This window comes from Rana temporaria, chromosome 4 (assembly GCF_905171775.1).
Source record: "Rana temporaria chromosome 4, aRanTem1.1, whole genome shotgun sequence".
Lineage (NCBI taxonomy): Eukaryota > Metazoa > Chordata > Amphibia > Anura > Ranidae > Rana > Rana temporaria.
Genome location: NC_053492.1, coordinates 387,333,147 through 387,354,206, shown reverse-complemented (window position 1 = coordinate 387,354,206; position 21,060 = coordinate 387,333,147). Strand labels below are relative to the sequence as shown.

General features: G+C 43.1%; 1 protein-coding gene across 1 annotated transcript in view; it reads left to right on the top strand.

Annotated features, from left to right (window-relative positions):
- The window catches only part of ACOXL (acyl-CoA oxidase like), a 456,283-nt gene that overhangs the window by 92,852 nt on the left and 342,371 nt on the right, over positions 1–21,060 (top strand). Inside the window, exons 5-7 of the mRNA XM_040351094.1 lie at positions 3,327–3,425; positions 9,896–10,010; positions 12,278–12,364. Of these exons, the coding sequence (XP_040207028.1) occupies positions 3,327–3,425; positions 9,896–10,010; positions 12,278–12,364 (301 nt within the window). The remainder of the gene's footprint in view (positions 1–3,326; positions 3,426–9,895; positions 10,011–12,277; positions 12,365–21,060) is intronic.

The window sequence follows — 21,060 nt, the reverse complement described above, 5'->3', positions numbered from 1 at the left end:
CAGCTCATCAGTGCCACCTCATCAATACCCACCAGTTCAGTCTGTCAGTACCACCTCATAAGTGCCACCAGTGCAGCCCATCAGTGCCCACTTTTTTGGCAGGATAGGCTATGCAGCTGCTGATTGGTCGGCGCCACCCATGTGATGGCGCTGACCAATTAGAATGCTCCAAAACGTCCCTACTGACGAGGGACATTTTGGACATTTGGCTCAGGGGATTTCTAAGCCCCGGACTACTGGCACGGCTTAGAACTGGAGATTGCCGTGGTCCAGGTCAGCGGAACCAGGGACTTTTGTCTGAAGGGCATTGGCCAGGAACTTTTATTCCATACAAACGGCACAGTTTGGTCAGCCAAAAAAACACAAAACGACGTGGTGTATCAGCTCTTTACCGTCCACCCTTTGGGCAACTTCTGCTATTGTTGTCTGATGTTTAGCATTGGTTCTGAGCATGCGTGTACTTTGGATTTTAGTCCGATGGACTTGTGTACGCATAATCGGATTATCCGACGTAACACATCTGTTGTCGGAAAGTTTGAGAGCATGCACAGCGAACATTTATCTGTGGAAATTCCAACAACAATTGTCCAATGGAGCATAGTCCGATCGTGTGTATGGGCCTTAACAGTGATCAGTAATAATACTGTACACTGTATTAATGACACTGGCTGGGAAAGAAATTAACATCTAGGGGCAAGCAAGGAATTTACTGTTTGAGTAACAAGTGTAATGTGTGCTGCTTTTACTTACTAATATCCCTGCTTTTCAGGTAGAAGAAACAGATTGTTTTTCCTATGTACACAGAGTTCTGTGTGTTTGTACACACAGAACTCTGTGTGTGATTGGACACAGCCGATCAGCAGTTTAAAAAAACTTGAAACAGAAATGTTGGCTAAAATGTGCTGCCAAACCTGCCAAAGGAGGATCACGTACATACATGTACATTACTGTGCCTGTACTTGCCGCCCGCTTGCAGTATATTTACTGTGAGAAATCGGCAGGTGGTTCAATATTGATTGTCTGAGCTTATAATAAGAGTTTCTGTCATTTTCAGAATAAAAAAATGTGCTCTTTCATAAATTTTCTGTGTTATTAAAAAAAAAGTTGTGGGAGGTTGAAAACACTGCCCATTAGACTGGGCTAATCAAACGAAGCATACGATGAAGAAAATGCATGAGCAGAGGGAACCCTCGTGTGAAACCAGACAGTGGATCCAATATAAGCAACTGAAGTTGTATGCAAATTTCACCTTTTTCCAAAAAATAAAACTTGGCCCCACCATCTCTTACATCTATAGCTTCTTTGTCTACCTGCCTTATAAAAATAACAATGTGAAGGATCAGGAAGGGGGACCAAGGTCACTTTTACAAACAAAAAAAATCTAGATTTGCATATAACTTTTGCTGCTTGTATCTCTGCTTTCCTTAAAGTGGATGTAAACCTGATTCATGACATTTGAGCTGGGCACATATATCTGTAGTGTTTTCTTACCTCTCTCCAAAGCACTATGTCGTGTAGCTGTCTCCTGCTCAGTAGCTCTGTTATCAGTCTGATAACTTTTGACAAGTTCTCCTAGACTGGAGCCTTAAAGGGATTGTAAAGGTAACATTTTTCCTTTACCAGTCCTCCTTCACATACCTTACCTCATCTTTCGATTTTGCTTTTAAATGTCCTTATTTCTTCTGAGAAATCCTCACTTCCTGTTCTTCTGTCTGTAACTCCACACAGTAATGCAAGGCTTTCTCCCTGGTGTGGAGTGTCGTGCTCGCCCCCTCCCTTGGACTACAGGAGAGTCAGGACACTCTCTATGTTGCAGATAGAGAAAGGAGCTGTGTGTTAGTGGGCGTCCTGACTCTCCTGTAGTCCAAGGGAGGGGGCGAGCACGACACTCCACACCAGGGAGATAGCCTCACATTACTGTGTAGAGTTACAGACAGAAGAACAGGAAATGAGGATTTCTCAGAAGAAATAAGGACATTTAAAAGCAAAATCGAAGGATGTGGTAAGTAAAAAAGGACTGCACTAAGATAAAGGAAGCTATTTATGAAAAAAAATTGTACATTTACAACCCCTTTAAGTCTGTGTGGAGGAGGTTGCTATAAATAGATTAGCAATCAGCTTGCTGTCTCAGCTCAGAGCTATGCACATTATTGTATTCATTTGCCAATGAGGAGAGAGGGTGTGTGGCTTTCCTCCAATCAGCTGTCTTGGCTGTATGCCCAGGCTTCACTGCAGTGCTAACCAGGAAGAGACAATCTCCTAACAGGAAGAGCACTTTCTAAAGGATATATACCGATAAAGACATTGGCCCGGATTCAAGAAGCAATTGCGCCTGTGTAACCATAGGTTACACAGCGCAATTGCTTACTTGCCACGGCGTTACGAATGCTCCTGATTCAGGAACATCGTAACGCCGACTGCAGCCTAAAATCTGCATGGCATAAGGCTCTTATGCCATGCATATCTTAGGCTGCATTCTTGCGATGGCCGCTAGGGGGCGCTCCCATTGTGCTCAGTGTATAGTATGCAAATTGCATACTAACGCCGATTCACAATGTTGCGCGAGCCCTGCGTACGCAATTTACGTCGTTTCCGTACGGCGTGTTTAGTGTAAGGCTGCCCCTTCTAATAGCAGGGGCAGCCAATGCTAAAGTATACCCGTCGTTCCCGTGTCGCGACGTTCAAATTTTACGTAATTTGCGTAAGTGATTCGTGAATGGCGCTGGACGCCATACACGTTCACTTTGAAGCAAATGACGTCCTTGCGACGTCATTTGCCACAATGCACGTCGGGAAAGTTTCCCGACGGAGCATGCGCTCTACGCTCGGCGCAAGAGCGCGCCTAATTTAAATGATTCCCGCCCCCTACGGGATCATTTACATTAGGCGCCCTTACGCAGGGCAAGTTTACATAGCGCACACACAATTTACGGAGCTACTGCTCCGTGAATCGCGGGTAGCGCAGGAAATTTGCGGGGTGCAGGGCAAAAACGCTGCCCTGCGCCTCCGTAACTAAGGGGCAAATCTACCTGAATCCGGGCCAGTAGATATAAATGTAAAACTTATGTTGGGAGATTTGTTTTATCTCTGTGTATCATCTGGGGCTGTTCACTTCACTGGGTATATGTGAGGGTTTACATCCACTTTAATTGTTTTGACATGCAATTGTCACTGCAGGTATCCTCCTACTATGCTATTTTATAAAATGTATTGGGTTTCAGTCTGGATTGCACAAATGTGTACCAGGCTTATTGTCATAAAACTGGAAGATAGTTTAAATGTAACTTTCTGAATATTAAAATCAGATGTCTTTTATTCTCCAACAGAACCAGTTCATCACAGGAATGTTTGCAATGACAGAGCGGGGGCATGGCAGCAATGTACGAGGGATTCTCACAGAGGCTGTGTTTGATCCAGTGTCACAGGTAAGAATTAAGTGTTGACCTTATTGTTGAACCAGACATAACTTTGTGAAATCTTATTTCTGTGAGCACTTCTGCTTTCTTTTTCCCCAGTAGCAATAAAAAAGGAAATGATTAGTAATGTTATATCCAAAATCCACTGTGTCATGTCAGTAAGTTCCTCAAGCAGGAGGAAAACTTAAAGTGGTTGTAAAGCTACAATTTTTTTTTTCTTAAATAGCCTCCTTCACTTACCTCATCCTTCGATTTTGCTTTTAAATGTCCTTATTTCTTCGGAGAAATCCTCACTTCCTGTTCTTCTGTCTGTAACTCCACACAGTAATGCAAGGCTTTCTCCCTGGTGTGGAGTGTCGTGCTCACCCCCTCTGGAGGCCTTGACTGCAGGAGAGTCAAGACGCTCTCTACGTTGCAGATAGAGAAAAGAGGTGTGTGTTAGTGGGCGTCCTGACTCTCCTGTAGTCCAAGGGAGGGGGCGAGCACGACACTCCACACCAGGGAGAAAGCCTGTTTTGATTTCATGCCATAATAGCACCCATAATAGGGTACATATGGTCAACAACAGTTGTTGTACCATTTAATGTTGCCATACAAGGCAAACCAATAGATTTATTTAAAGGAAGGGAGCATACTCTGCACTTCCTGGTATAGGATAGCATGAACTCTTACCATTTTGGCCATAATGCAGCACTGAGCAGTCAGTTTATAGGCTCGGCCTCGGTGCTCTTATGTGGGGATGGAGAGAGAGTTCTCAGGCCTCGTACACACGACCGAGAATATCATCGTAAAAGAAACATCGTTTTCCTTGACGAGTTTCTTGTCAGGCTTGTCGAGAATCTTGTCAAGCTTTCTTTGCGTACACACTGTCAAGACAAAATCTCGTCGTTCTCAAACGCGGTGACAAACAACACGTACGATGGCACTATAAAGGGGAAGTTTGATTCCACTGGCACAACCATTGGAGCTGCTTTTGCCAATCTCATGTTACTGCATGTTAAGTAAAAGTTTGGTGAGAGACGATTTGCGCTTTTCAGTCTGTTGCAGCGTGACGAATGTGCTATCTCCATTCCGAACACTACTTTTACCGAAGGCGCGCTCCCATCTCATACTTTATTCTGAGCATGTGCGGGTTTCTAAGCATACACACGAACGTGTTTCTTGTCGTAAACCAGCCCGACGAGAAACACGACAAGGAAATTGAGACTCCCGGCGAGAAAAAAGAGAGCATGGTCTCTTTTTTTCTCGTCGAGATCCAGAACAGTTTTCTCGACGAAAAACATACACACAACCGTTTTTCTCGGCAAAAATGCTCTGCCAACATTTTTCTTGATGGCTTTTGCTGAGGAAAACGGTCGTGTGTACGAGGCCTTAGCCCTGAGTAAGTTCTAACTAGGTAACTTGGAACTTAGAGTTCCTTCTCTTCTTTGAGGGAATGGAGCAGAAGAGATGCAAAGGAAATGTAAGAACAAACAGTAGGGGACAACATTTTAGGATGAAGTGTACTTTTAGTACAATTATCATTTTTAGGGTCACATACTGTACCTTCACCTTTCAAAATGTTTTACTTACCTGTCCCAACTCTGCTTAGATATTGGCCGAGCAGGGACAGTTGGGTAGAACACCTAAAAGAAATGTAAAGGATTAATGTATTTAAAGGGGAACTTCAGTCATTTTTTCAACTTTCCATCTATTAAATCTTCTGCCCTTGTTGTTTTAACTTTTTATAGTACATTTTTTTTTTTTTTTTTCTATACAGCCCACATCCTCTTTATTGTCTGGTCATTAGCCTAGGCTTGTGACATCATACACAGCTCTCTCTCTCTCACTCTTGTGAAACCATAGGCTCAATCAAAGCAGACCTCTTTTGCATGTACACTTACGAAAAAAATAAAAAGACTATATAGTTATCCTTCAAAAGTCCAGGCAACTATAGTAATGTGTATTAACAGAAATCGATTGCAGTCTCTGATTCCCAGCTATGTCAATGCTGCTGGAAAAGTTGAGAGAGAATTATTTAGAAAGCAAATCAATGGATTTGAAGTAATCTTTGGGGTTGATTTACTAAAACTGGAGAGTGAAAAATCTGGTGCAGCTGTGCATGGCAGCCAATCAGCTTCTAACCTCAGCTTGTTCAATTAAGCTTTGACAACAAAGACCTGGAAGCTGATTGGTTGCTATGCAGAGCTTCACTAGATTTTTCACTCTTCAGTTTTAGCAAATCAATCCCTATGTCTTGACCTTATTTTGCTACATGCAATACTCCAATGTCTTGCTGCTGGTTGTACCTATGTCCTTTTTTTCCACAATAAAAACACAAAAAAGATTATATTTGTGCAAAAAAGAAAACTAAATTCAGGCTGAATGAAAAAAAAAGTAGAGAAGGGGAAGATTTCATGGATCATGACGCAGGAAAAAATGGTCAGCTCTATCTCTAATACCAGGGATAGTTTTGAGGCCATATGGGAACCTTGGGCCAGACATGTTGGTGTATCCCTATCGCCGGGTCAGGCTCTGTCCCCCTCAGGTACTTAATTGGACTACTGGCAATCAACTCTTTTCTTATTTGTTCTATCTTTCTTTTTATTTCTTTTCTTTCTTCCTTTCTTCCTTTCCTTCTCCTTCTGTCATGATACCTTTGGTACAATCTCCTCTTCGAGATGTTTGATTTAGTTATTATACTAGTCTATTAATAGACGACACTTTCAGGGAAGCACCCTGGGGGAGGGGGAGAGTTTGGTTGGGGAGTGGGAGGTCTTCCTACTCACACATCCCTTGGGATGTGACGGGAGGTCTAGAGCTCTTCTCCACATTTTGGGCGGGGTCCGAGGTTATCTAGGGTCACAGAAGTCTCTCATCGTTATTAAGTTATGCTATCCCTTTATCCGACACAGCATGCTCCCTTTACGGGGTGTCGGTTGAGACTCTGTACGAAAAGCGTTGTTTTGGATCCTCGTCCCTCTTCAACTCTGGCTACACATAGATGGGTAGGAGATCTCCTACGGGGACATTAATTTATATTTTTATTACTCTCTCTTCATGGTGCTAGATTAACTTAAGATGTACATTGAAATTTGGACTGTATCTTCATTATTTATTGATCGCTGTTTTTTTTTTTTTTTTTTAAATGGTATGTACTGAGTGCTTCATGCTATACTTTGTATGCTTTTACTTCTTCATCAATAAAATAAAACTTTAAATTAAAAAAAAAAAAAGAAAAAAAAAGTAGACTTGCTACTACTAAGTTGGCCATACTAGTTGGAATAGGGATTATTGTGGCAGATGTAAAGTATGCCCACGTGTCTTAGGTCGGTGGTGAATATGTGGTGGAATCCATGTTTTTTTTTAAATGGTGTTGCCTTGCAAGGGGTAGTCTTATACGGTCAGTATAGCTCAAAAGCTATGTTTTCACTAGGGGGTCGTCTTATATGCCCAGTTGCCTATACGCCGGCAAATACTGTATATACTTTTTACTTTACTCATCCATACTTTACTCATCCATATGGCTTACTCATCCGTTTACTCATACAGATTACAGAAATCAGTATGCAATGTCTAGTTCTGAGGAAGCCAACAAATGGCTGTAACAGCCTGGTTATGGTTTCATTTTTTCCTCAGAAGAAAATCTTCTCATTCTGGAATGTCCCTTAGGAACACAGCTTGAAAATTCCCCTTATTATTGCTTTTTTGTTTTTTTCTTGTGGCAGAGGTTTGTGGTGGGTATGTTACAGAGATTTCTGGTCTTTATCAAATAGAAACTGTATACATTGCATAGAATAGGACAAAAATTGCAAGCCTATACATGCAACCAAATGTTCAGTAAATGTCATGTAACTGTTCGATGCTGCAGCCATGTCTCACCAAATACATGTATAGACAAACTCCATAAACCATCATTTGTATGTTTATTATCCATTTACAAAAATAACAACCCATTCCTTCAATGTAATAGCTGCCTAGGTTTGAGACAGAAGTAATACTCTTCTCCCATGATCCCTTGAAAGCTTTATGTGCTCTCTCAGTGCTTGCACTATCTTCCACTACATAATGTAATGGAGGTTGGCAGTCGGACACACGTTTTTTGGGAGATATGGAAGAAAGTTGCCAGTTTTATATGCGCTACTTTTTAAGTTCAATTTAAATAGCAAAAAGTGAGATATTTAGTGAATTTAAACTACACAAATATTAAAGGATATGTAATGGGGTCTGCCTAGAGTGGAGAACAGTGACTGTCAGGGGGTGGGCATAGTTTGCGCCAGCTTTCAGCCACACACTAAGAGCTGGAGCCAGCTGTCAATCAGGCACTCCTCACCCCTTACATGCCACATTTGGTATGTCATTTTTTGGGGGGGGGGAGTGGGGGCTTTGGTAGGAGTGGGACTTCCTGTCCCACTTCCTCCTTCCGCCCAGGGACCGCCAAGGCGACGCCTTCTATCGCCTTAGGCGGCTCCTCTCCTGTCCACTCATAGAGCGCAGCGCGACTCGCGCATTCACAGTGAGTGCCTGGCCGTGAAGCTGAAAGCTGTCACAGCCGGGTGCCCGCAATGTGAATGGAGGCGCTGGCGGAGAGGAGGGGGAGAGGAGAGACGCTGGACTGTGGAGCAGGTAAGTGTCTGTTTATTAAAAGTCAACAGCTACACTTTTTGTAGCTGCTGACTTTTAATAGACATAAAAACACTGGAACTCCGCTTTAAAAAAAGTAGTCTGCAGTTTGTTATATGGCTGGCAATTACACATAATGGGCTGGATTCAGAAAGATCAGCGGATCTTTCTGCTGGTGTAACATATCTCCGATACGTTACGCCGCAGTAACTTTGGGCGCAAGTTCCGTATGCAGAAAGAACTTGCGCCCTTAGTTACGGCGGCGTAACGTATGTGTTGCGGCGTAAGCCCGCCTAATTCAAATGGGGATGTTGGGGACGTGTTTTATTTAAATTTCACTTGACCCCGCATTTTTGACGTTTTTTTTAACTGCGCATGCGCCGTCCGTAAAATATCACAGTGTGCATTGCTCCAAAGTACGCCGCAAGGACGTATTGGATTCGACGTGAACGTAAATGACGTACAGCCCTATTCGCAAACGACTTACGCAAACGACGTCAAATTTTCAAAACTCGGCGCGGGAACAACGGCCATACTTAACATTAGCTACGCCTCATATAGCAGGGGTAACTATACGCCGAAAAAAGGCTAACGTAAGCGACGTAAAAAAATGCGCCGGCGGGACGTACGTTTCTGAATCGGCGTAAATACCTCATTAGCATATTCCTCGCGTAACTATACGGAAGGCGCCACCTAGCGGCCAGCGTAAATATGCAGCCTAAGATACGACGGTGTAAGACACTTACGCCAGTCGGATCTTAGGGAAATCTATGCATAACTGATTCTCTGAATCAGGCGCATAGATACGACCGCCCGCACTCAGAGATACAACGGCGTATCAGGAGATACACCGTCGTATCTCGTTTCTGAATCCAGCCCAATGAATGTAGTCCTGATTTACTAATTTATCACTGTAGACTTCTAATAATATGATTGGGTTCTGTGTTCACAAATTCTAGTGTTTGAAGTGTCCACATGTTTGCTTCCCCACACTTTAGTAAATCAGGCCCAGGATCAGCTCACTTTACTCTTTAGTAAATCAATTTATGTAGAAAAAAATAGGGCTGTTACTCATCAATTTTTCTGTTCGATTAATTGTTTTGTTTTTTTTTAATCGATTAATCGACTAATTTCAATGAATTATAACGCACATACAGATCAACTACTTTTAGCTGATCTCCTTGCAGGCTGATTCCCAGTGCAGCTACCAACCACTGGAAAAATGGATAGCAGGATACAAAAAACACACAAAGGTAGCACTCAATGGGAATAGCATTAAAACTTGTATAGTCTTCAAGTAGGTAACAAAATAAATATTGCACTGGAGATAAAATCGATGTCGCTACATAAACTGTAAAAATGGTGCGAGTAATACCAGACGGTACCAAAAGCAGTCATAAAAACATGTAGCTAAGTATGATACTGGTATAAAAATGTGTACAACGATACCACTGCTGAATCCAGATGAGGAGGGGTTAGCATCAGTCCGTCGGTATGTAAATGTCCCATGAAGGGAACTATCACAACTCCCAGTAGATGGCTGTAGAATCCCAGGTTGATAGAGGGAAGTGATAGAGGGAAGTGTAACCGCCCTTGCGTGTGGCAGATAGTAAGGTCCTGCCGGCATGCAGATATGAATGCACAGCAAAAGAGCCCTTCAGATGGACACGGCAAGCTCCGCCGGTGTCCGTGACGTTACTGGATCTCCGACGGAACTCCCTGAAGGCCCAGAAGCTGGCGGAGAGGTGAGTACTAATCAAAAGAATTTTAATCGATCAAAAAAATTACAGATTAATCGATTAATTAAAAGTTAATTTGCACAGCCCTAGAAAAAAATAAACCTTTCATTCTGATAACATTTGTTTTGTTCTCTCAAGGAATTCATAATTAATACCCCATGTGAAAATGCAGCAAAGATGTATATTGGCAATGCTATGAAAGGAAATTATGCTGCTGTATTTGCCCAGCTCATCATAAATGGAAAGTCTCAAGGTTGGTCTTTTCAGAATAGTTGTAATCTATTTCTTAATGCATTTAAAAACGTATTAAAGTAAATTGTGGAGTAGTAATTGTATCAAAGCTCTCAACTCTTTCTCAAAGTTAGAAAACGTGTAAACAATCACATAGTCAATAGAAGACACAGTGATTTATGGATGTGGCCAAAAACATGGAGGTGGTTTTAGAGCATTAATACATTCTGAGCAACCAAGCTGTACAGAATTTACTAACATGGCACACAGTAGCAGAGATTTCATAAGCCAGTAGCAATTCACTACATACATAAAGGGGTTGTAAAGGTAAAAAAATAAATAAATCCCTAAATAGCTTCCTTTACCTTAGTGCAGTCCTCCTTCACTTACCTCATCCTTCCATTTTGATTTTAAATGTCCTTATTTCTTCTGAGAAATCCTCACTTCCTGTTCTTCTGTCTGTAACTACACACAGTAATGCGAGGCTTTCTCCCTGGTGTGGAGAAAACCTCTTGAGGGGGGAGGGGGAGAGCAGGAGTGTCAGGACGCCCACTAACACACAGCTCCTTTCTCTATCTGCAAAGAAGAGAGCATCCTGACACTCATGCTCGCCCCCTCCCCCTCAAGAGGCTTTCTCCACACCAGGGAGAAAGCCTCCCATTACTGTGTGTAGTTACAGACAGAAGAACAGGAAGTGAGGATTTCTCAGAAGAAATAAGGACATTTAAAAGCAAAATGGAAGGATGAGGTGATGGAGGACTGCACTAAGGTAAAGGAAGCTATTTAGAGATTTTTTTTTTTTCAACCTTTACAACCCCTTTATGTATGTAGTGAATTGCTACTGGCTTATGAAATCTCTGCTACTGTCTGCCATGTTAGTGAATTATGTACAGCTTTTTACCTTTATAACCCCTTTAATAATTCTTTCCAGATGAACTATATTCCCTAGTAGGACCTCACATGTCCAAATTAGGACTTCACGTATTCCCCAGCAGGAATTCACATTTCCAAGTAAGGACTTCACAAATTCCCCAGTAGAACTTCACATATCTAAATCAGAACTTCACGTATCCTTTAGTAGGAATTGACTAACCCCACAGTACAGGGCTGGACTGGGACAAAAATTTGGCCCTGGACTTCATCCAGATTGGCCCACTTTGACAGGTCTCTCCCATGGCGGCCGGACAACTCCCGCACCCCCCCCCCCCGACCCACCCAAGCCCCCTCTCCCCCTTCACTAGCCGTTCTACTTTATTAGAGTAGAATGGCTGGTACTGGTACTCTATAGGCAGTACCAGTGGGGAAGCTAGACATTATTTGACCCAGGGCAAAGAATCAGTTCGGTGCCCCCCTTATGGGACAAGATTAGGCAGAAGTGAGAAACTCCCAGACCATAGCTGTTTAGTCAGCTGTCTGCCCCCTCCCCCATGCTCCTCTGTCGTGCGCTGTGGGGAGGGAGAGGAGGTGAGCGCTGCAGGAAGGGAGAGACAGAGGAGCGGAGGGGGGCAGCGCTCCGCTGTCACTGAAGCCGGCCCACTGAGCCATCGGCCCACCGGGAAACTCCCTGTAGTCCCAATGGCCAGTCCATCCCTGCCACAGTAGGACCTCACATGTCCAAATCAGGACTTCACATGTCCATACTTGCTTGAAATGTCACCAAAAGCTGCCACTGGTGGAACAGTGTTGGATCGTCCATGCAGGCTTTTATTGCATACCACAAATCCAGGTGGGAGGGTGGACACTATATTGTAACAGCGTATAAGTTGGCAGGAGATCCCACAGCACACAGTGGGGTAGGTAGCAGGTATTTCACACACCTGAATGTGTGGAAAACTGCAGCAGCTGGTGAACACCAAAGAGATTGCATTTCAACAAACAGGCCACCAGAAAGTTAGGTATAGAACCTCTTCTATTATAGGTATTTAATTCTTTGCAAGTGTCCCTGTTGTCAGGGTCTCTTTAAGAGTGCTTTCACACTGAAAGTGCCCGGGCGTCGGCGGTAAAACGCTGCACACAGGCTTTCACACTGGGATTGCAGCTGAGGCTTCAGGTGCTTTACAGACGCTATTTTTAGCGATAAAGCGCCTGAAAAACGCCTCCAGTGTGAAAAGGGTTTTAAGCCAAGATGGTATTTGTAAATTAGAGACCATTTATTTTATGTATGTTTCCATCACGAAAGTTTAGTTTACATACAGTATTTATCTTTATGTAATGTACAATATCGATCTGTAATGCTAAATTATATTTTATTTTTTGGTAAAGGAATAACTTATAAACTCTCTTTTGTAGGTCCACACTGTTTCATTGTCCCTGTTCGAGACCAAAATGGGACTATGTATCCAGGAGTAGAAGCGGTGGACATGATGTTCAAAGAAGGTGAAAAAACCTGACCCATATTTTTGCATAGAAAGATAAGTGTAGTAAAGCAAACTAAATAAGCAGAACCTGCATGTTAATTTCATATTTTAGGCTTGAAGATTAGTTAAAACTCCAAAACATTATACATTTTCTGAAAGAAAGAGTCCATGGAGAATAAAATGGTGATAGTTGCAATTTTTAGGTGACATCATTTAGGCACACATGTATTATACACTAACGTAATTTTCAGTGCATAGAAACACAATGGGGGTTATTTACGAAAGGCAAATCCACTTTGCACTACAAGTGCAAAATACAAGTGCAAAGTGCACTTGAAATTGCACTGAAGTGCACTTGGAAGTGCAGTTGCTGTAGATCCGAGGGGGACATGCAAGGAAATTAAAAAACAGCATTTTAGCTTGCACATGATTGGATGATAAAATTCAGAAGAGCTTCCCCTTATTTCAGATCTAACCCTCAGATTTGCAGCGACTGCACTTCCAAGTGCACTTTCAGTGCAATTACAAATGCACTTTGCACTTGTATAGGTAGATTCAGGTACGGGCGCGCTAATTTGCGGCGGCGTAGCCTAGCGTGTTTACACTACGCCGCCTTAAGTAAGAGAGGCAAGTACATGATTCTCAAAGCACTTACCTCCTTACTTAGGGTGGCGTAGTGTAAACGCGGCGGGCGTAAGGGCGCCTAATTCAAATGGGTTGGAGGGGGGCGTGTTTAATGGTAATGAGGCTTGACCTCACGTTTTTGACGTTTTTTGGCTACTGCGCATGCGCCGGGCGCCTACATTTCCCAGTGCGCATTGCGGCTAAGTACGCCGTACAGGCCTATTGATTTCGACGTGGACGTAAACTACTCAAAATGCCGATTCGCGGACGACTTACGCAAACAACGTAAAAATTTTGAATTTCGCGCTGGAAACAGCGGCCATACTTGACATTACTATTCCACTAGGGCCTAGCTCTAACTTTACGTGGCCTATCTCTTACGTAAACGGCGTAAAAGTACTGCGTCGGCCTGGCGTACGTTCGTGAATCGGCGTAACCCCTCATTTACATATTCTAGGCCGACCGCAATGGAAGCGCCACCTAGCGGCCATCCAAAATATTGCAATCTAAGATAGGACGGCGCAAGCCGTCGTATCTTAGATATGTTTAAGCGTATCTCTGTTTGAGCATACGCTTAAACATAGGTCGGCTTAGATTCTGAGTTAGGTCGGCTTATCTACTGATAAGCCGGCCTAACTCTTTCTGAATCTACCTAGTAGTTTGCACTTGTAGTGCAAAGTGGATTTTCCTTTTGTAAATAACTTCCAATATGTTACCCAATTTTTGTCAAGGTATGAAAGATGTGGTTGCGTCGGGCAAATAGATACCAAACAGGCCAAGCTTTAAAATTGTGTGTGTCTGTCAAAGGGCAACAAATTTTGGTACCCACAATTGTTCGTACGTGATAAACCATGAATGATGGCCCTAGATTTACTGCTCTTACATTGTTGTGCACATTTATACCTAATATGTGTAGCTCAACTATCATTTCCTGACAGACTCCATGGCAGCATACATATGGGTTAACCCTGCCTCCTCTCCAATGCCATAGGATCTCACTCCCATAAATTTTGTCTCAGAGCCAGAGGCCACGTTTTTTTTCCCCCTCCTCCTAAGGCCCTGTGTGTTTGGCATCTAAGCTTGTTCCTTCGTTCAGGTGGTAATGTCTATGGCCACGGATTTGCCTCACTCCGAGAAAAAGAAGCATATACTGTACTCCTATATTATGTAAAGTCACTGGTATCACAAGGTATTGCTGTGCCAGTTCCAGAATGCCAGGGATTTCGGGGAATGTACTTGCCCCCTCTATGAAGAAGAACAGCTTGTGGAGGCCAGTTCTAGACCTCATGCACTTAATACAATTTCATCAAAAGGAGAAGTTTAAGATGGAGACATTGTCCATGATTTACAGGCGGTCCAGATAGGCGACTGGCTCGTTTACACAGACCTAAAGTTGGTTACTTTCATGTGCCCATTTCAGAAGTGTTCCACAATTTCCTTCGGTTCTCTGTAGGTCAAGACCATCTCCAGCTCACTTGTCTAACATTCATGCTTTCAATGTAGCCTTGCATGTTTTCAAAGTCTTATTGGCTGTTAATCAGTATGAGGGGCATACGCCTGCATTGTTACTTGGGTGACCTTCTCCTACTGTCTCAAAACAGAGGGCAGCTGCTAAAGCCCAGAGCTCAGGTCTTTTCAATGCTCCTCGAATTAGGCTAGCTGCTGAACCTAGAAAAGAGCCACCTGGAGTCCACTCAATCTCTTGTGTACCTCATGGCTCAGCTCGATACAATCAAGAGCACAATTGCTTTGCTTCTAGATACAGGAGATCCGCAACAGAATGCTCCAGACCCTATCTTTTTCCCACCTGTAAGCCTCTCAATGTCTAAAATTATCTGCACTATAATGTCTATGGTTTCGATACTCAAGTGGGCTCTCTGAAGGATGCTGCCCTTCCAGAAGGGATTTGTCCATCGATGTCGATTGACGCACTGTTGCTTAGTCAGTTAAAGCGCCTGTGTAGTAAACAGGGGATCCTGAGTTTGACTCAGCAGTGTTTTTCTTTGGTTAAGTTTCAAGAAGCAAAATGTTCTAGGAATTGCTCAGAGACTCTGAAGTTATATCTACAAGCTACAGCTTTCTTCAGGCTTTCAGATCACCTGTTCATTTTTTTTGCCTGAAAGGACAACGGGGAAAGTGCCTCATCTAGGATGATTGTGGCATTGATTGTCCAGGCCATCTGACAGGTTTACAGGGCTTGGCTCATCTGGAGGTGGTGACAGTTTGCTTTTACTGGAGTGTGTCTATGTCGTGGTTTTGTGTCATGTGGCTCCCGATATAATCTGTAGGGCAGCCTTGTGGTCCTCGATTAACGCCTTTATGGCTCATTATTGTGTAGAGCCTGCTTCTTTATCTTCTGTCAATTTTGGTTTTAAAGCCCTGTCTGTTGACGATACAAATTAAAGCATTTTTTAGAATTTCCTGCCCATGGTGTGTATGGCTAATTGCAAAGGCACAGATTTTCTTTAGAGAAACATCAGGGGACTTTTAGACCCCGAATGTCTCCCCTGCACCCTGTTATTGCTAACCAAGCACAGATCATTCTTATGGGTGAAGTCCGGGTTCGTTTTTTCCAGGGAGGTAAAATGGATGTTTGCTGATCACCCTCCGCTGTACCCAGTGACAACCACCAGGCCCACAGGTGGGACAGTGGAGCCTGGGATGCTTGGCAGGGGGTTGGGCTGTGGGGGAAGGCATATTTTAGTATCTGGAGAGGAGATCAAGCAGCTTCCATCACAAAACTGACACCTAGCTTGACAATTGTACACACACTACATTAAACAGGTGTGCAAATATCCCTGCTGCTACCGACATAAGCCTTATGTTGATGGCAGTGAAAGGGTTTAAACATTACATCTGGACTCCAGGCAGAAATAAAATAGATAAATATTGTAGCTTTGTAATCATTAACTGCTTAAAAGAGTTGTAAAGGCAGAAGGTTTTTTATCTTAATGCATTCTACGCATTAAGATACAAAACCTTTAGTGTATTGTAGCCTCCCAAGCACCCCCCTAATTACTTACCTGAGCCCCATCTCTTTCCAGCGATGTCCGCGAATGTCTAAGCCATCCAGGACACTCCTCCTGATTGGCTTAGAGACAGCAGTGGCACCATTGGCTCCTGTGGCTGTCAATCAAAATCAGCCAGCCAATCAGTGGGAAAGGGAGCGGGACCGGGTTTGGGGCTCTGTGTCTGAATGGACACACAGAGCTGTGATTCGGCTCCAGTACCCACATAGAAAGATGCTGACTGGGGGCACTCAATAGGAGGGAGGGGCCAGGAGCAGCAAAGAGGGACCCGAGAAGAGGAGTATCCGGGCTGCTCTGTGCAAAACCAACTGCACAGAGGAGGTAAATATAACATGCCTGTTATTATTTTTTTAACAAGATTTTATAATAATTTTAAATGTATTTTTACTGGAAGCAGTAAGCTGTAAGTATCAGAATTTGAGCTGGTATCAGCCTCTTGCATTCCTGCACAGCAGAGCTTAGAAAGGAGGTGAGAAAAACAGCACTAGGAGCCAGTCGGGTGTTTTTTGATGTTGGATTAAAAAACGCAAATCGCAGCAGAAACACACTACACTACTTTTCTGCAGCTTCTCCATTAACCTCCCTGGCGGTATGATTCTGTCTGGAATTACGTACCAAAAGCGGTACAATTATTTGCAAGGAAATTTGGCGTTTTATATTGTAGGCCTGTGATTTTTAGGAATAACTCACTTAAATCTGACCAAACAAGAATCTAATAGGCATCCCGGGTATGACATTTTTTTAAAAACAAAATTTTAAATTATAATATAATAAATAATTATAAATAATTATAGCAAGTAATAATATAATTAAAATAAAAAATATTCAATAATGTAATCAACTCAAAATCACTGAAATTTGCTCAGTTGCAGAATTGTTGCTGTCATTATTATTATTTTTTTATGACGAATTTCCCCGCAAATCGCTATCGCACAATTCTGCAAGTGATTATAATTTATTATCGCTGTTTTCTAGCTGATCTAAAACCATTTTTGACATAAAAAGACACTTTTGGTTGCTATGGACAATCTACAGTTTTCAGGCAGAAAAAAAGGTTTTTATTATATAAAATGACATGCATGACACTGGGCAGACCACTAGGGACAAGGGGGGTGTGTTTTTTTTACATACAGTACTGTAATCTATAAGATTATAGTATACTGTATGCAATGTGTTTGTTTACTTTTTTGAATTTGGCGCCAATCTCCGCTCCCGCACGTCGTAACGTCGCAGGGAACGGAGATCGGCGGCACAGGAGGACGCTGTGTGAATCGAGCGAGGTCCCGCTCGCTCACACAGCGTGGTGACATCGCTGGATCCAGGAGAAGGTAAGCCAGCACACGCTGCAGGCTCTGCATGTCTACCCCGAGCGTGACTCGGGGTTACCGATCGTAACATGAAAAACCAACCCCGAGTCACGCTCGGGGATACGGCCAGGGGGGTTAAAATCTATTGAACCAAAAAAACACTGTTTTGCATTTAAGTAAGTCCCTGACCCTATCCAATACACAGCGGCTGAAAAAAGCATAGATGTGAACGTGTCCCATAGGAAACCATTGCGTTTCTGCAAAAAAAGCACAAAAAATGTGTGAACCAGGCCTTACTGACCAGTCGCAGGTTGGGTGTTTGGAGGAGACCTGTGAGTGAAAGTGAAACTGCAGCAGAGAAAGATCAGGTGGACTCCCCTGCCAGGCGGGATTGTGGTTTGTGCAAATATCAAAACTAGATGGACAGAAATACAAATCCTTTTGCAGGTCCTACAGATATGAATTTATTTTTGTGTAATAGTTGTTTGTCTGGAGATCAGCTTTAACACGTCTGTTACATCTGTTTACAGTAAGTTGCTCACATACACATAGGGCCAGATTCACAGACAGTGGCGTATGTTTGAGCGGGCGTAGCGCATCTCATATGCACTACGCCAACATAACATAGACAAGACCAGTATTCACAAAGCACTTGCTCCCTAAGTTACGGCGGCGTAGCTTAAATGGGCCGGCGTAAGCCCGCCTAATTCAAATTTGGAAGGTAGTGGGCGTGTTGTATTAAAATTAACGGTGACCCCATGTAAATGAATGGCCGAACGAACGGCGCAGAATCACGTTGCATATACTCCCTAAGATACGACGGCTCAATGTGTACGACATGAAAGTAACCTACGCCCAGCCCCATTCACGTACGACTTACGCAAACGACGTAAAATCCGACGGCTGTTCCGACGTCCATACCCTAACATGACTTACCCCTGCTTTATGAGGGATAACTTTACGCCGGACGTACGCCTTACGTAAACGGCGTAGCTTACTGCGACCGGCGCAAGTACGTTGTGAATCGGCGTATCTAGCTCATTTACATATTCGATGCGTAAATCAATGGAAGCTCCCCTAGCGGCCAGCGTAAATATGCACCCAGGATACTTACGTCGGTCGGATGGAGCCAGAATTCAGGCGTATCTGGTTTCAAGAATACGGCGCATAGATACGACGGCGCATCCGTGGACTTACGCGGCGTATAAGAAGATACGTCGGCGTAAGTCCTACCTGAATCTGGCATATACACTATACCATACAAAGTTCAACTGTTCCACTTTTATGAGTAATAAATATTATGTAAGGCGTTTGTGTTATAGTTGGGGTGCTGGCTTTTAAATCACAATCTGTATAATTAAACAATTCATTAATTTATATTACAACATTAGCTATGTAAACTGATTTATTTATTCATCCCTTTTTACTCCTTACATAACAGCCAGACAGGTCCTCTGGGACAGATGGTCACATTAGCAGCCGCACTTCTGATAGATACCTCACTGCGTAGTAGGTCAATGTTACGCATGATTAGCCTCCATATTTCTTATGGAGTGTACACGAGTGACTGCAAACTGTTGAAGTTGCTAATACACTTGTCATCACAGACTGTTGTCAACAAACCACCATCTGGCGTCTGTGATCTTTGTGGTAACTGCAGTCCAGGTTTGTTTTCCTTGCCCTATTGCATGGAGCAGTGCTGACATAAAATCGAAAATAAATGAAGTGTACTGATCTTAATTTCTCAAGTAACCACAACAAACTTTAGTAAGGCTTTTTCGGTGATTGCTTTCCAGATCCGTTCACTTTGACCTGTAACAATTTTTTATGTGCACATTTCATAATACACCTTCCTATCAACTGTAACTAGAATGACATTTTATAGCACAAAAGTTTATGTAAGGTTTTGCAAATTTAAACTGGAGCCATAATGAATTCCCTTGCAGGCCAGACCTAAATATTTCAAACACTAATACAATGTATTTGCATTGTTGTGTAACATACTTAAAACGTAGCATGCATAAGGGAACCAAAAGAAAGTGAGATTAGTGTGAATGTTAATGTTAGGGTTACAGGAATATTAGTGTAAAGCCTCATACACAAGATCGGACTTCCATCTGAATTTTCTGTGGATTTTGCTCTTAAGGGCGTTGTCCGTGAACTTGGTATGCATACACACGGCAGGAATTTGTCAGCCAACTTTCACCAAATCACGGGTTTTTTCAGCTCTTTACCGCCACCCTATGGGCAACTTCTGCTATTGTTGTCTGATTTTTAGCATTGGTTCTGAGCATGTGTGTTTAAGTCCTATCGTATATGGGGTCACGCATATGAGTCATATTTTTGCGGCAGGTGAACTGATCCCCTTCACAGAACTGAGGGAGCGATTTCACTTCCCACAGTCTATGCTATTCCATTACATGCAGTTGCAGCATGCAGTGAGGGCACAGGCAGGGGGGGCCCCGTGGGTTCATTCGCAGACACCAATACTCAAACACATGGCTAAAGTATCTCAGTTTAAGAGCTTAATTTCTAGAACCTACTCTATGATTCTCAATGTGTACCTGGAGGGTTTTCCCCTTACAGCTTTTGATAAATGGGAGAGGGATGTGGGAACATTTGAGGATGAACAATGGGAGGAGGCTCTCCAGTCAGTACAATTGTGCTCCTTAAACCTGGCCCAGAGGCTATGCCAACTGTACATTGTTCTTAGAGTTCATTACACGCCCGACAGGCTGTTCAGGATGGGTGTGAGACCTGACTCCAACTGCCCTAGGTGCGAGAAAGATCATGGGGATCTAATCCATTTGTTGTGGCGGTGCCCCAAACTTCATTTATTCTGGTCAGGGGTTTTAGCTACCATTAATAGAGTATATCTGGTTGTCGTACCCACTGATCTGAAACCATGCTTACTTGGAATTTTGGATGGCATCCCCATGGATAACAATTTCAGGCAGGCCATATCAAGGGCTCTGTTCCAGGCCTGTAGGCTGATCCTTCGACGTTGGAATGCGGTTGAGCCCCCAACGTTGAAGGAATGGATTACCCAAATGGGAGACACCATAAGAATGGAGAAGTATATGTATCAACACAGGGGTTGTTCGGGAAAGTTCGATAGGCTGTGGGCTCCATGGTTGGACACCCCTGGCCTGTCCCCGGTCGACTTAGTAATGGATAGGCTGTTTAGATAGCTGATGGGTGGACGGGTGAGTTGTAGCGAGGACAGAGATATGATTCATTATGTATTTGTATTTAATGTGCTGGGGGGGTCTTGTACAGGAAAGATGCCTTTAGACTGCAGTGTCTGATCTGTGTATTTTGTGATGGCAGGGGTTGCTGTGTACATTGTTTAAATGTTAAAAAGGAAAAAGTGGAGGGACCCCCTAAATGGGGCTTTAAAGGCAACAAAGGTATACAGTAATCACAGTAATCCAAAAAATAGATAATTTAATATTCAAAAATGGAAATTGTACACATATATCACATAGAATTATTTAAAAACAATACATGGTTAGGTGTCATTGAAAAGCAAGGTCCATGAAGACATACACGGCCCTACGCGTTTCGGATTACCCTTCATCAGGGGCCGAAGTATATGTAGTCAACGAGTATAAGAACCACTTTTCAATCACAGCGTTTAATCAACCCTGCACACCCCAGAGAAAGGACACCACTATCAGGACGCAGAAAGACTCCTCTGGATGAAATTAAGAGGAAGGAAGCCGGCGGTGCAGAATCACATATAGCAAGACCTC